The sequence below is a fragment of the Hypanus sabinus genome, chromosome 4 (assembly GCF_030144855.1).
Source record: "Hypanus sabinus isolate sHypSab1 chromosome 4, sHypSab1.hap1, whole genome shotgun sequence".
Lineage (NCBI taxonomy): Eukaryota > Metazoa > Chordata > Chondrichthyes > Myliobatiformes > Dasyatidae > Hypanus > Hypanus sabinus.
In genome coordinates this window covers 167922764-167939666 of record NC_082709.1, presented here as the reverse complement: position 1 = coordinate 167939666, position 16903 = coordinate 167922764, and the positions used below count along the sequence as shown (strand labels likewise).

Here is a 16903-nt window from a genome sequence, read left to right as displayed (position 1 = left end):
TAATTGAATGACAACTTGAAATTGAATCTCTCCCTCTCTCTCTCTATCTCTGTGTGTGTATGTGCATATATATGTTACATTTCTTCTTTGGGAGATCCGGTAAACCTTAGCAAATTGTTGAGGATCAATGGGGAGATGCAGAATTAACTTAACCTTCTGAGGAAGCAGAGGCACTGGTCTTCTTTCCCTGCACCCTCAATCAATTCCTCAGCCACACATTCATCTTCCAAATCATCCTATGCTTACCTCACTGGTGCATGGCACGGGCAGCAATTCAGGAGATTACAACCCTTAAGGTGCTGCTTTTCAGCTTTCTACCTAAACCCTGGCATTCTGTGTCAGGAACCTCACAGCTTTTCCTGCCCATGTCAAAGGGAATCAATATGTACCATGACCTTTGGCTGCTCACCCTCCCTGTTTAGAATGCTGTGGACCAGATCTGAGACCTCTGATCCTGGAATCTGGGAGACAACATACCATTTGGGTGTCCCTTTCACATCCACAGAATCTCCTGTCTGCTCCCTGAAATAGTGAATCCCCTATTCCTCTTCTTCCCCCTGCTCTTCTGAGCTACAGAACCAGATGCAGTACCAGAGAACTGGTTGGTGTGGCTTTCCCCAGTAGGTCACTTCACCCCACCCCCCCGGAGCAATATCCCAAGCTGTATACCTGTTCTTGAGGGGAATGGCACAGGGGTACTCTGCACTGGTTTCTTATCCTATTTCCCTTTCCTGACAGTCACCCAACCACATGGCTCCTGCAATTTAGGAGTGACTATCTCCCTGTAGCTCCTGTATATCATTTGCTCAATATGTTCACAATACTACTATACCACTTGCCGACCTTTCTTTAGTCAGATCTAGCTACTCCAATATTAGTCACCCTACATAAGGAGTTAATTTATACTTGCTGATTTATTGTTGCAAAGTTATATTTTTTGGTATTCTCCACAGTGTAATTTTTGACAAGCTGTCAATTAGTGTAGTTATGATAACTTGAGATGCAATTATCCACCTGTTCTCTAAGGGAAAGTTACAGGCATCAGATACTTTCATAGTGTCCTTTCAAATGCATTCTGTTCCCGACAAGCAGGTACTCGTTAATGTCATGGAATAACTTTCCATTTATCTTTTCAGCTACTCCATCGCCCATTATAAACTTGACAGTTTTTAATGTCACCACAAAGAGCTTTCACATTACCTGGACAACAGACAACTACGAAGAGCAGATATTTATTGTCCAGTTGTTAAAGGATGACGGTGTTGTGAAGGAAATAGAAACTCTGGAGCTGGGTTTAACAATATCAGAGCTGGAACCTGGAACTGAATACACTGTGAGCATTGCCTCGAGGTCTTGTGAGCAAGATGGCATTGCCTCTGAACTGAACGTAAAAACAGGTATTGACACTAAATGGAATTTAGTTCACCATAATTTGCTGTTAATCTCAGATTGGCAATCCCATTGTCAAAGCCTTCAATGTGCTAATTCACAATTTCTGTTTATGAGCATGTGGTGAGTTATTGCTGGGCTGAGTCATGTTGACAAGGTGTTTAACTAAGCAACCATTTGTTGTTTTGATAGCACAAGAGCGGAGATTGTACATTATGAGAATGCTGTCATGATGAGATAACTTGATAAGGTTGCCTGAAAGGGTGGAGGTGGAAGGAACTCTTACCACCTTTTTAAAATGTATCTTTCTGATTATTTGAGGAGCTATAATTTGAGGATGAGAGAACTATAGCAATGGGAAAAGATGACTGAAAAAAGTGCTGGGAGAAGCTCTTACAACATTTAAAAAAAAATCAACACACACAAAATGCTAGAGGAACTCAGTAACTTGGGCAGACTGTTTATTTATTTCCATAGATGCTGCCTGACTTGCTGAGTTCCTCCAACATTTTGTGTTGCTTTGGAATCTGCAGACTTTCTTGTGATTCAAAAAAAAAACACAAGTGTGAGTATTTGGTGCATTATAATTTGCAGTGTTATGCACCAAGAACTAGGGAGTGGGATTACTTTAAATTTCATTTTGAAGCAGCCGGCCCACAAATAGGTTGAGCACCTCTTTTAGTATCATGGATTTTTGTGCTAACATTTCTATTGTACTGCCTAGCTCAAACAAAACCTCCCTTCTCCCTGCACTAGCACTTCTCATCTGAAACAAACAAATCACAAGGTGCAAGGAGCAAAACAGCTGCACAAACATGCAAAGTCTTTGAACATAGAACTTAGAATATCTGGTTTCCTCACTACAGGAAGGATGTGGAAGCCATAGAAAGGGTGTAGAGGAGATTTACAAGGATGTTGCCTGGATTGGGGAGCATGCCTTATGCGAATAGGTTGAGTGAACTCAGCCTTTTCTCCTTGGAGCGAAGGAGGGTGAGAGGTGACCTAGTAGAGGTTTATAAGATGATGAGAAGCATTGATCATGTGGTTAGTCAGAGGCTTTTTTCCAGGACTGAAATGGTTGCCACAGAGGACACAGATTTAAGGTGCTGAGGAGTAGGTACAGAGGAGGTGTCAGGGGTAAATTTTTTACTCAGAGAGTGGTGAGTGCATGGAATGGGCTGCCGGCAATGGTGGTGGAGGCGGATACGATAGGGTCCCTTAAGAAACTTTTCGATAGGTACATGGAGCTTAGTAAAATAGAGGGCTATAGGTGAGCCTAGTAATTTCTGAGGTAGGGACATGTTCGGCACAACTTTGTGGGCTGAAGGGCCTGTACTGTGCTGTAAGTTTTCTATGTTTCCATGTTTCTATTACAGCACAGTACAGACCCTTCGGTCCACAATGTTGTGCTAGCCTTATAACATTCTCCAAGATCAAGCTGACCCTTTCATCCTACAGAGACCATGTGCTTCTTATCTGTCCCTAATGTATCTGCATCAACCCTTGCAGTATGTTCCATGCACCCACCACACTCTTAAAAAAACCTTGCCTCTAACAACACTCCCATCTTTCCTCAAAATTTCCCTCAAATTTTGCTCCCTCATATTAGTTATTTCCCTCCTGGGGGGGGGGAACAATCTTTGTCTATCCACTTGAACTGTGCCTCTTATCATAATGTACACCTTTATCAAGTCACCACTCATCCTACTTCACTCCAAAGAGGAAAGTCATAGTTTTTATGCATTTCATGGCTAGCTGGAGAAGACGGATCTGAGAGTTGTATTCTACATGCATACCTTGATAACAAAATGGATCTTTGAACTGGCTGCCCACAGAACACAATGCCCAAATGTCCACAAAGTCAGTGAGAGGGCAATCTAATCTGCACCAGCCTGCTTCTTCTCACTTCAGCTGTAGTTGATTGTTTTACATTTTGAGCAATTATGTTCCAGCTGGGGTGGGTAAAATTCGTAGTTATGCATAATATAATAGAACGGCTAAAATGAAGGTTTTCGTACATACTTATGGGACTTGCGTATTTTTGCACAACCCTTGAAGTAGCCTGGTGGTAAGAGTGTGAATGCTCATAAATATGCCGTGGTCAAGAATTGGGTGCAAGCCCAATAAATATTAAGGTGGTTGATTCCAATCTCCTTGTCTGCCCTTACCTGCCTTGGAATGAATGGGAATTCTTCATGTTTTTGCTCAGCAGAAACCACAAACGTCAGATCAAAACGGTCTTCCGTGGATTTTGTCTCTTCAATGACTGTCTATTTGAATAGGCCGGGATTTGCAGCGGACTTTCCATATCCGGACATGCCTTTATGCTGTATGTCTCTTCATATCAATTTCACTGATTCATGGATTCTTTTTGAGTGTGTAACAGTGTGCTGGAGTGTGTGTGTGTTTCCGTGTTATTAGATTTTGAGATGTGAACAGAGTAACTTCAAGATGTCATGTGATAACAGCCCTGCTGAACGGTCTCAGCCCGAAACATCAACTGCACTGTACTGCCTAGCCTGCTGAATTTCTCCAGCATTCTGAGTGTGTGCTGATGTGGTAACATTTGCTAGTTTCGATAATAATAATTGTTGCTGTAGAATAGCACACACAAAATGCTGGAGGAACTCAGGAAGACATGAAGGGTCACAACCTGAAATATCAACTGTATTTTCCTCTCCACAGATGCCTTCTGACCTGCTGAGTTCCTCCAGCATTTTGTGTGTGTTGCTCTGGTTTTCTAGTATCTGTGGAATCTCTTGTGTTTATGTTGGTATTTGCAGTGGTAATGTTCGTGAAGTTGCCTGCACAGTATTTGCCGTGACTGCCTGGAGGCAGCTTTAGGAATTCCGTGCCTGCATAATTCACATTTTTTGGGGCCTCCATTGGAAGAGGTCAACCCTGGATGTTGCATCCTAGCTGTCTAGATATACAAGCCAGGGCAGTACAATACGGAGAGCAAGATGTTGCCCATGCAACAGGCTCCCCCTCTCCATGCTAATGATGAGTGCAAAGAAATGGCAGAGGCCAATACGGTTTGGCACCTGCAGTGTTGTAGGCACAGGCTAGTCACCCAATAAATTCAATGTAGGATTGCTTTAGGGACTCCAGCTTTGGACTTTTCCTTGGGGTTTACTCCTGATGCCTTCCCCATGTGTGGGTATAGCCGGAAGGCAGTGGAGGTTTGAGATCAGATTTTTCGTTCTCCTAGTTGAGCTACCAGGCTCGGCTCAGGAGCCCCATCTGCCCGAAGTGACAGGTTTTAAGGCATCAGTAACCCACCTTTGTCCCATCTCCTGTCAGTAGAAACTGTTCCGCCAGGCTTGGTACTAAGCCACACATGAAGGCCAGAAACTGGACTTGGTTGTCAGAGGCTATTTGAGATGCACGCCGTTGGGAGTATTTAATAGGTAGTGGGAGTTTATCCCCATTAACTCCCACGGTCATGACAATCTTAAGAAACCTGCATAATTCACAGGTATCACAGGAAAGTTACAGCATGCAAAGAGGCCATTTGGCAAACCCAATTTGAGTTTTGGTTCTAAGCAAGAGCAATTAATGAAACCCATTCTCCTGCCCTCTCCCCATAGACTTGTTATTTTTTATTTTCCTTTGAGTATTTATCCAGCCCCCCTTTGAGTACTGGCAAATGCTTCCACTGGCAGTGCATTCCAGAGCGAACAACTTTCTATGCAATACCAAAATGTTGCTATGCAAGTTGTGGTTTTTTATTTCAAGGTTGCTGTCAGTCATTTGTTGTTCTTAGAAAGCTTAAGTCTTTCTATGTTCTGAGATAAATCTATTTACTCATCACCATCGGATTAAATTTCTGCATCCGTCAATGCTGTTTGCATTGGACTTCTACTGGCCTTCTTTTGTCTTCAATAGGAATGCCTTATCGATACTTAAAGGACTGTGTCCCCATTGTCTCACGTTAAATTGGAATTGGCAACAAATCTGGCCTTCTCGTAAACAAATTAAGGAAACTAACTCACTTTACTACTGCAAAGGGACTTGGGAGTCCTTGTGCAGAATTCCCTAAAGGGTAACTTGCAGGTCGAGTGGGCGCTAAGGAAGGCAAACACAATTCATTTCAAGAGGGCAAGGAGGTAATGCTGAGGTTTTATAAAGCATTGGCCAGACTGCACTTGGAGTGAACAAGAGAAAATCTGCAGATGCTGGAAATCCAAGCAACACACACAAACTGCTGGAGGAGCTCAGCAGGCCAGGCAGCATCTACGGAAAAGAGTAAACAGTTGGTGCTTCAGGCCGAGATCCTTTGTCAGGGCTGGAGAAAACAGATAAGATCAGCGTAAGAAGCTGGACGGAGGGGAGGAAGAAATACAAAATGGCAGGTGACAGGTGGAACTGGGAGGGAGTGGGGTGAAATAAAGAGCTGGCAAGTCAATGTGTGAAAGAGATAAAGGGTTGGAAAAGGGGGAATCTGCTAGAAGAGGGCAGAAGGCCATGGAAGGAAGGGAAGGGGGAGGAGCACCAGAGGGAGATGACGGTCAGGTGAGGAGATAAGATGAGAGAGGGATATGGGAATGGGGAATGGTGAAGGCAGGAGCCTTTACCGGAAGTTCAAGAAACTGATGTTCATGTCATCAAGTTGGAGGGAACCTAGACAGAAAATAAGGTGATGCTCCTCCAACTTGAGTGTGGCCTCATTGTGGCAGTAGGGGAGGCCATGGACTGACCAGGAGGCCACACCAGGAGCACTGGATACAGTATATGACCCCGGCAGACTCACAGGTTAAGTGTGGTCTCACCTGGAAGGACTGTTTGGGACCCTGAATGGTGGTGAGGGAGGAGGTGTAGGGGCAGGAGAAGCACTTGTTGTGCTTGCAAGGATAAGTGGCAGGAGGAAGATCAGTGGGGAGGAATGAGTGGACAAGGGAATTGTGTAGGGAGTGATGGTTGTGGAAAGTGGAAAGTCGGTGGGGGGGGGGGGATGGAAAGATGTGCTTGGAGGTGGGATCCTGTTGGAAATGGCAGAACTTAGTGGAGTTAGATATGTAGGCTAGTGGGGTGGTGGGTGAGAACAAGAGGCTACCTAAAAACATTTGTACGGACATTGCTCCCTATGCAACACTCTTGTCCATTCATCCCTCCCCGCTGATCTCCCTTCTGACACTTACTCTTTCAAGTGGGACAAGTTCTACACCTGCCCCTACACCTCCTTCCTCACTATCATTCAGGGCCCCAAACAGTCCTTTCAGTTGAGGTGACACTTCACCTGTGAGTCTGTTGGGGGGTCATACACTGTGTCCAGTGCTCCCGGTGTGGCCTCCTGTATATCAGTGAGACCTGATGTAGATTGGAAGACCATTTCTTGAGCACCTATGCTCCGTTCACCAGAACAAGCGGGATCTCCCAGCAGTCACCCATTTTAATTCCACTTCCCTTTCCCATTCCAGCATGTCACCTACTACCTCGTATTTCTTTCTCCCCTCCCCCACCTTCCTACTTTGTCTTCTCATCTTTTTTCTCCAGTCCGGATGAAGGGTCTCGACCCAAAGCATCGACTCTTTATTCATTTCTATAGATGTTGCCTGGCTTGCTTAGTTCTTCCTGAATTTTGTGTGTGTGTTGCTTGGAGTGCTGTGAGCAGTTCTAGGCCCCTTATCTTAGAAAGGATGTGCTGGCATTGGAGTGGGTCCAGAGGAGGTTCATGAGGATGATCCCAGGGTTAATGTATGAGACCATTTGGTGGCTCTGTGCCTGTACTTGGGTTAAGGAGAATGGGTGGGGGATGAGGGGATCTCATTGAAACCTATTCAATAATGAAAGCCTGGGATGGAGTGGATGTGAAGAGGCTGCTTCCTTGAGTGGTGGAGTCTAGCACCAGAGGGCACAGACTCAGCATAGAAGGGCATCCTAAAGAACAGAGACATAGAGGAATTTCTTTAACCAGAGGGTGGTGAATCTGTGGAATTCATTGCCACAGACATCTGTGGAGGCCAAACCATCGGGTATATTTAAAGTGGAGGTTGATGGGTTCTTGATTAGTCAAGGCATCAAAGGTTATGCAGAGAAGGCAGGAGAATGGGATTGAGATGGATATTAATCAGCCATGATGGAATGGTAGAGTAGACTCTATGGGTTCCATGTCTTATGGTCTTACTGCATCCTAACAGTCAGGAATGGGCAATAAATGTTGTTCCAATAAGGCACTACGTTAACCAGTTCTTCAATTTGCAGCTCCATCTGCGGTCACCAAATTGGCTGTGTCCAGCATCACCAGTGGTGGCTTTCGAGTCACTTGGACAACGGACACAAGTGAAGAGCAGGCGTATGTGGTGCAGGTGTGGAAGGGTAATATCATTGTGCGTGAGACAGAGACACAGGAACTGGAGTGGACCGCATCAGGACTAGAGTCTGGGACTGAGTACATCGTAACTGTGGTGTCCAGAGTGTGTGAGCAAGAGAGCATTACTGCAGAGATGAATGTGAGAACAGGTAATGACACTGGATTGTGATTCATTTTAATCATTCACCTAAGGCCAGCAGTAATCACCTTCAAACAAAACTGCTTGGCTAGGCCATCTCAGAAGCTGGATATGAATCAACCTCATTAAAACAAATGTAACTTGCAAACAGTCAAGTTTTGAGAGCCAAGACATTGATTGTTTGATTATCTGCAATGGTGTCACAGTCACCCTTCATTACTGACCCAGATCTTCAGGGCTTGGTCAGTTCAATGCTGAGCAGCTTTGTGTCATAGGTGACAAAGTGAGACTGTTCTTATTGATAACCAACAATGTCAAAGTGCTTGCTCAGCCTTTAAAAAATATTGGTTTTAAACCTGATACGTATCATTAAGCAGGGGAGCTCACATTGGCAGCACAGGTTTTGTCACAAATAACTTGGTCATGGACTTTTTAAAATATATTTTTATTAATTTTCTTAATGACTTGAGTATTGCTGGTTCGTTTCCTATTCCCTACTGCTTTATAGAAGAACTGAGTTGACATCTAGAACAGCTGTAGCCCTTTGGTAAGGAAAGTAAAGTCGTTTCACATGTAGCCTTGGGGAGAGATAGGAGCAGATGGTATGGAAAAGCATTTAATTAAGGGAGGTGAACCATAATAGGATTAACTAAGAATTGGGGAGCATAAATTGGGAATAGTTGTCCTCAGGAAAATGGACAATGCAAAGCTTGTTTAGGGAACATTTTCTGGCAGTTCTGGTTAGCTTTATCCCTCTGAGGATGGGAAAGGATGGAACGGTGAAGGAACCATGGTTGACAAGAGATGTGGAACATCTAGTCAAGAGGAAGAAAAAAATCTTACTTACTGTTTCAGAAGCAAGGATCAGGTAGGGCTCTAGAGAGTTACAGTGTAGCCAGGAAGGAGCTGAAGAATGGATTTCGAAGGGCTAGTAGGCATGAGAAGGCCTTGGTGAGTAGGATTAAGGAAAAACCAACTGGAGGGCGGCCAGAGTGAGTGTAGGACTGATCAGCAATAGTGAAGGAAGCATCTGCCAGGAGTCAGAGGAGGTAGGGGAGGTCCTCAATGAATGCTTTGCTTCATTGTTCATCTGTGAGATCATGAGGTCAGCGTAAAACAGGCTGATATGCTTGGACATGTGGATGCTAAGAAAGAGGATATACTGGAACATTTATAACATTAAGATAGATATGTCCCCAGGGCCTGATGGGATATACCCCGTATTGCTACAGAAAATGAGGGAAGAGATTAGTGTGCCATAGCTTTGCATTCTCGTTGGCCATAGGAGCAGTACCAGATGATTGGAGGGTGGCAAATGTTAGTCCTTTGTTCAAGAGAGGGAGTAGGGATAACCCTGGAAATTATAAACCAGAGAGTCATACTTCAGTGGTGGGTAAATTCTTGGGGAGGATTCTTAGAGACAGGATTTATGAGTATTTGGAGGAGCATAGTCTGATTAGCGTAGATTTGTGAGGGGCAGGTCATGCCTCATGATTCTGAATGAATTCTTTGAGGATGTGTCAAAGCACATTGATGAAGGTGGTGTGGTGAATATGGATTTGATACCTGTTTGCTGATGTTTTTGAAGAGGAGTTTTACAAGTGCCAAGGTCAATACCAGGTGGTCCTTCTGTTTCAACCTGATGGCCATTGCTAAACTGAATGGTCTATTAGGTTAGAGGGTATGAGACCATCAACAACATTTTGTCTCGAACCACATACAGACCAAAGAAGAAATCTAATTGATTCAATGGTCATCATTTTGAAATGAGCAAAATGCAGTTCTGAAAATGTACAGGCAGCATGTTTGGGGGAGAAATACTGAGTTAATGTTCTAAACCTGGACTGGAGAAGTGAGAAAACAAGTTAGTTTTAAGCTGCAGAGAGGAGGTGATGTGGGATAAAGTGAGCATCTCTGATCCACTGTGCTCAGGGCTGCTCTTGTCTTGATCTTACTGTGCTCAGGGATAATCTTTAGAGGCAATTTGGTTGATAGATCAATGGAGGGAAATTAAAAGCTCCACAAGCAAAGGATTGAACTTGTAATGTGGTGTGGATAGCTGGAGAGAAAATATAAAGCAAAGGAATGTCAATGCTGCAGAATGTTGGGCAGAAGGCAATTCGAAGCAGTTTTTTGACCTGATACGTTAACTGCGTTTCACCTTCCATAGATGCTGCCAGACCTGCTTCGTGCTTTCAGTAATTCTTCTTCAAACCCCACCACCTGCAGTGTTTGGTTTTCATTTCTGTGATTAATTCATTTTTATGAGTACCAGATCACTAATGAAATTTACATTCCACGGTTGCCATGGTGGATTTGACTGAGAGCCTTTGGAACATTAGTACAGTTACTTAACCATAGTGCCACCATTTTACTAGAGGCCAATAGATAGCAGATCAGGTGAAAGCTTCCAAATGGTATATGCATGGAGCTAGTTAATTTGGACTAGTCTAGTTAGGACTGGGGACCAGCTGGGCTGAAGGGTCTTTCTCTGTGGGGTAGTAATAGTGCGATCATTCGTCAAGTATGATGTTCTCCTCAGGGATTGTTCATTGTGGGGTCCTTAGGTGGCTGTAGAGACCAACCTGGGGTATTCTGGGGCAGTGTGGGCAAGGGTACTTGGTGGCTGTAGTAAGTAATTGGGTCTTTTGGTTACACAGCAGCTGCTTATTCTCTGTAGCACAGTGGAAGTTCTCATTTGGTGCTGCTCCCTCTTGAATGGATTTTCTCCCGGTGTATCTATTGAGTGCAATGTCTCCCCCAGTCTTAGATGTAAAGTTGAATTTCTTCAGGCCGGTTCTGATGTTCTCTTTGGGCTTGCTGACCTTCCTTTCATTGGGAGTAAAGGATCTGTTTGGGGGGGGGAGCACAAATTAGGTATCTGGGAGACATGTTCTATCCATCCTCTATGACTCTAATTGTATGTAAGAGTTGCAGAACTAATCACCATCCTGGTTTTTCAGCTCTTAGTTCAACCAAGACTGTGACAGGAATGTCTTTATCTGATGACTTGGATATGTTCATGTCCAGCACTGTGCAAACATTTACTTCACCTTCCACACAAAGACCTCCAACTTGTGGTAAGCTCAGCTCTTTTCCTTTACTTAGATTTAAATATGCTTCATGGTGCTGTAACTTAAGATAAATTATTAGAGAATTTTAAAAAAATCTTCAACTTTAAATTTTAACCAGTAGACATGCTCTGCCGTCACACAAGCCAGTCTTCTCTCCTTCCCACTGCCTCGAGAAAGATGCCATCACAATCAAGGACCACTCCCATCCGGTCATTCACTCTTTTCCCCTCTCCGATCGGCAGAAGCCACAAAAGCTTGAGAACACAAACCACCAGGCTCAAGGATATTTCTATCCTGAGTCCTGAGCCTGCCTCTTTGTCTGATAATAAAGAACTTTTGATCTCCTAGACTACCTTGTCATCCATGGCCCATGTACTTTGTCTACCTGCACTTCACTTTTTCTGTTACTGTAAAACTATGTTCTGCATTCTGCTTTCTTTCCCCTTTTGTGTGGAGCAAGAACAACAACAGAATAGTATGATTACATGTTTTTATTGTGTTATATTAGTAACAGTACAAACTGGTCAACATACAATGCAGGAGTGATGAATTGGGCACACCAAGATGGAGAAACATGCTCATTCTAAAGTCTGCACCCTAAAGAGAGAGAGAGAGAGTCCTCTGCACATAGGAGGTCCAGCTGATCCACTGCATGATTGATCAGTTATGATTCATTTTGTACTAACTCAATGTACTTGTATGTATAGAGTGATCTGTCTGGAAGACATCTAAACTAAAGCTTTTTACTGTATCTCAGAACCTGTGATAATAATAAAGCACTTACCACTTTTCCTCTAGTTCCTTCATTGATCAAAAGCGTCATTGTTCTTAATGTCACGAGCAACAGTCTAAAGGTCATTTGGGAAGCCGATGCTGCAATCGATCAAGAGTTTCTTGTACAACTGTGGAAGGATGAGCAGCTAGTGGTTGAAGCAAAAACCAAGGAACAAAGCTGGACTGTGTCAGACTTGGAGGCAGGAATGCTGTACACTGTGAGGGTTGTCTCTTGGCTCTGTGGGACAGAGGGCAAAGCCAAAGTACAAGAAATCAAAACAGGTATAAAGTGTTATGTTCCTATAGAATTGTTTTCTCGGTTATTATTTTCTTGTCCTTCCAATTCCTTAAATATCTTTTCTGATTGTGTTCTGATACTCAATGTAAGAGCAGAAGACTCGTCTAGTGAGGGTGGTTTGCTATTCCAGATCTTTATTCTTTTGTTTGCCAAAGATACAACCCAATGTCTGCATTTTTTAATATTTTCAATTCTAGTTCCTTCATACTTGGGAGAAATTGTGTAGGTTTGGAAACAGTCCTTTGGTTCACAAATAGCTTTGCTTTTGTTCAGTCTCACTTTAGGCTGACTTCGTTCCAATAAATTAAACCAAAAGTTTTAACTCCATTTGATCAGAACACTTCGGTTTCCACACCTTGGCAGATTTAATCATATAGAAATTTGTGCCACAGAAAGGGGCAATTTGGCACATTGTGGCCATCATAGTTCGAGAAACCCATTGAGACATTCAACCTGCTGCTCTAAAGGCAAAGTCGTATTGAGAATCAGTGATGGGTAGATTTCAAATATGGTGGCTTCCCTCTTCACCACTCTTTTGTACAGAATCCAATGATACTTTGGAGACATGAGACTGCAAATGCTGGAATCTGCTGGAAGGACTCAATGGGTTGAGTAGTATCTTTGGGGGGAAAGGAATTGTTGACCTTTCAGGTCAGAACCCTACATCAGGATGCCAAATTATTCCAGGAGATTGCTGTTTCAAAGGTCCTTTGGATATCTCTCCATTAATTCTCCATAAATCCCTTCCCTCAATCACTGTAAATCTAAACCCAATTGTCACTAACTTCCATTCTTAAGACCATAAAACTGCAGCAGAATTAGGCCATTCGGCCCATTGAGTTTGCTCCACCATTTCTTCATGCCTGAGCCATTGCCCTCTCAACCCCATTCTTTTGCTTTCACCCTGTACCCTTTCTCACATTGACTAATCTAAGAACCTATCAACCTCAACTTAAGTACACCCAGTGACCTGGTCTTTACAGCCATCTGTGGCAGCAAATTCCACAGATTCACTACCCTCTACCTAAAGACATTCCTCCTCATCTCATTATAGATGGACATCTCTCTATTCTGAGACTGTGCTCTCTGGTCGTAGACACCCCCACCATAGGAAACATCCTCTTCATCCTCTTCACATCCACTCGATCAAGGCCTTTCAACATTGGATAGGTTTCAATGAAATCCATCTCCCCTCATTTTTCTAAATTGAATTGGGTACAGCCTAGATCGGCTGGCTGGTGGTGTAGTGGCATCAGCACTGGACAGAGGCCAGGTAATGGTCCCAGGTTTGAATCCAGCTGGCTCCTTGCACACTTTCTATCTGTGCAAGGCAAATGCTAAGGAAATGGCAAAATAATGCCACCTGATGCGCCATCAGATGTGAAAAGGGACAACAACAACAGGCCCAGAGTCATCAAATGCTCCTCATAAGTATTTCTTTTCTTGAGAACCTCCTGTGAACCGTCTCCAATGTCAGTGCATCCTTTCTTAGATAAGGGGCCCAAAACTGCTCACAATACTCCAAGTGAGGCCGCACCAGTACAATATGAAGCCTCAACATTACATCCTTGCTTTTATATTCTAGTCCTCTCAAAATGAATGCTAACATTGCTCTTACTTTTCTTACCACCACCTCAACCTGCAAATTAACCTTTAGGGTATCCTGCACGAGGACTCCCAAGTCCTTTTGCATGTCAGATTTTTGAATTTTCTCCCATTTAGGAAATACTCTATGCTTTTAATCCTTTTACCAAAGTGCATGACCATACTCTTTCTGACACAGTATTCCATCTGCCACCTCTTTACCCATTCTTCTAATCTGACTAAGCCCTTGCGCAGCCTCCCTGTTTCCTCAAAAGTACCTGCCCCTCCACTTCCCTTGGAGGAATAAGTAATTTCCATTGATGCAATCTGAACTTATCATAATTAGATATATCTCAATTAATTTCCCCCTCAGCCTTTTCTGCTCTAAAAAAAGGAAACCAGAATCGAGTAAATCTTTGCTTGCATCTTTCTTCATTGTGTTTTCTCTAGTTCTATCGCATCGCTTTTGTACTGTTGAGACCCGAAGTGCACAAGTTTCTCTCTCTAACTGGCTGAATTAGTGCCACACAGTTCCATGTGATTTTCCCTGATCTTAGCCCAGTTATTTTCTTTCTGAATGACTTCATCGACCTATCCTGATGAGATAGAAAGGATGAACAGATTTAAGTTTCTGGCTGTCAACATCCCCAAGAATCTGTCCAGGACACAACATAATGATACAGTCATACCACCACCTAGACATACCAAGGACATACCAGTGGCTCTACTTTATTACAAGTTTGAGGAGATTTGGTATGACAGCAAAAATACCTGCAAATTTCTATAGATGTTCTGTGGCAGGCATTCCGACTGGTGGGATCAGAGCCTGGTAAGGAGCCTGTGGTGCACAGGACTGCATGAGGCTGCACAGTGTTGTAGACGCAGGCACCTCCAACACAGACACAACCCTCCCTACCATTGAGGAGGAGGTGCCTCAAGAAGGCTCTATCCATCATTAAGGACCCTCTCCTCATTCTACCATCAGGGAGGAGGCACAGAAGCTTGATAACTCAGACTAAATGATTCAGAAACAGCTTCTTCCCCTCACCACTAGATTTCTGTATGCTCCATGAATGCTACCCTGTTATTCCATTTCATTTGCACTATGTATTTATTCTGTAAGTTACAGTAATTTTATGTCTTTGCTCTGTATTGCTGCCACAAAACACCACATTTCACATCGTGTACAGTAGGACAGTGATAATGAGCCTGATTCTGATTCTGAGCCTATGGGCCTGCTTTTGAGGATCCTCTAGTTCCCTTTAACTTGTTTGTGTTCCCCAAGTCCATTCCCTCACTCTTCACCATACTGAATGTTCTATTTAACTAACCAGTGTAAACTGAGAGCCTGCACTTACTGACTTTTGTACCAAATGACAGCTGCACATGTCTTGGAAGGAAGAGCAAAAATAATAAACTTACTATTCAACGAAGGATTGAGAAACAGCAGCAGTGACCAGTTCAAGGCCTTTACGGAGCAATTCATTGCACAGGTATGCTGACAATTTGCAGCAGAGTTGTCTGTTGGTACTGGATTTGCTTTTTACTGTCTGTGTGGAGTTTGCATGTTCTCTCTATGACCACAACCCTGGAGATCTATTTTCCTCCCACTTCCTAAAGGTGTGCTGTTTGATTACTGCAAATTCTCTCTGGTGAAGGTGGGTGGCAGAAGACTGGGAGTGGGGTGAAGTTAATGGGGATGCAAGAGGAAAGGAAAGTGGGATTAATGTGGATGAATGTTCGCTGCAGTTGTGACAGGCCAAAGGTTTCTGTAGTTGGGCTCAGACTGATGCCTTGTTCCTTCTTCTCTTATCGATCTAAAAGATCTCTTGGCACTTTCTGAGTTAAATGCAATGTGGATTTTCCAATTTATCCCTCAAGCAAAATCACTGAAACTATTATGATCACTCATTGGATTTCTGGTCTTTTTGAGACCATAATTAATTTACCTCATTGCAATAGTACTGCAATTGTTGTACTTGTACTTTATCATCTTGAAGTTATGAAGGATCCTGTATGAAATAAGAATTTTCTTTTTGTTCCATATTCTGAATACTCTATAGGTTTAACTTAAAAAGAAGGATAATTAGTGAGATGAAGCTTCTGTTACAGGTAGCTTGATACCAATTAGCACTCTCTGTAGAAGGTTGAACAGAGGATACAGGGTGAATAGATTGTATTGGTATGAGTTGAAATTGGGCACCACCCATCTGAGTTATTTATCAGGAGTACCGCATATGCAGGGCCCTTAGCATCGTGAAGGATCCCTCTAGTTCGTCCCACAGTCTCTTTGACACCCTACCATCAGACAGGAGGTACCATAGCATTAAGGCAAAGACTGCTAGAGTAGAAAACAGCCTCTTCCTCAGGCCGTAAGACTACTGAACTCCCTGCCACCACCTAGGTCTCATTTCATATGAAGTGTCATAAATGGACCTTATGCTAAATGTCAGTCTCCAGGAATATATTTTATTATTTGTTAATTTATTTGTGGTAATTTTACTTTATGTGTTATATATACTGTGTTGTTCATCTTGGTCCAGAGGAATATTGTTTCATTTGGTGCTATATCTGTATATGGTTGAAAGACAATAAATTTGAACTTGAATCCATTCACTGTCATGCTGGGCCTCACTGGCAAAGACTATTTCGGGCTACATCCACACTACGCTGGATAAATCCGTAACTGAAGCTTTTTCTCTTCGTTTTTACCCTCCGTCTACACTAAAATGGCGTTTTCATCCCCCAAAACCAGAGCTTTTCAGAAACGCTTTCCAAGGTGGATATTTTTGAAAATGCTGCTCGGGCAGATCAGTGTGGACAGCGTAACTGGAGACTTCCGAAAATGCTATCAGACGGCAGTGCATTATTTCATTGTTTTCTTGAATGCAACCTTACAATTTCAGAACAGACGGCAACGAGACTGAAGCCAGAAGAGTTAGAAATGTTCTCACCAAATACTTTGACCCATAATTTACTGAATAAATAAGTATACTGTACTCACTTTGACATTTTCTGTCCTTGCTCGTATGAAGATGATTTACCTATTTATGCAAGTACTTCTCTGACAACAAATGTGTAACAGCCTAATGTAACATTGTATGGAAATGCAAGGTAACACTGATGCAGACATGTTTTATACATTTAACAAGGTGCTTTATTAATGCAACAGAATGAGTCAGTTTTTCAATGCTCGTCGTCAGCCGGGTCATACAGTCCGTGAACTCCCTGTCAGTTGCCGCCGTACGCTCCAGTATTTGTGTTTTTTAGCTTTAAGTTCTCCTGCGCGAGAGCCAACAGTTGTCCGTCGTTTTAAGTTTTTCTAGTCTGTA

At 43.1% G+C, this 16903-nt stretch overlaps 1 protein-coding gene across 1 annotated transcript in view; it reads left to right on the top strand.

Annotated features, from left to right (window-relative positions):
• Positions 1-16903, top strand: part of LOC132392189 (uromodulin-like 1) — a 113146-nt gene that overhangs the window by 71286 nt on the left and 24957 nt on the right. The window contains exons 18-23 of the mRNA XM_059966034.1: positions 1137-1397; positions 3599-3718; positions 7594-7851; positions 10805-10921; positions 11714-11971; positions 14952-15064. Of these exons, the coding sequence (XP_059822017.1) occupies positions 1137-1397; positions 3599-3718; positions 7594-7851; positions 10805-10921; positions 11714-11971; positions 14952-15064 (1127 nt within the window). The remainder of the gene's footprint in view (positions 1-1136; positions 1398-3598; positions 3719-7593; positions 7852-10804; positions 10922-11713; positions 11972-14951; positions 15065-16903) is intronic.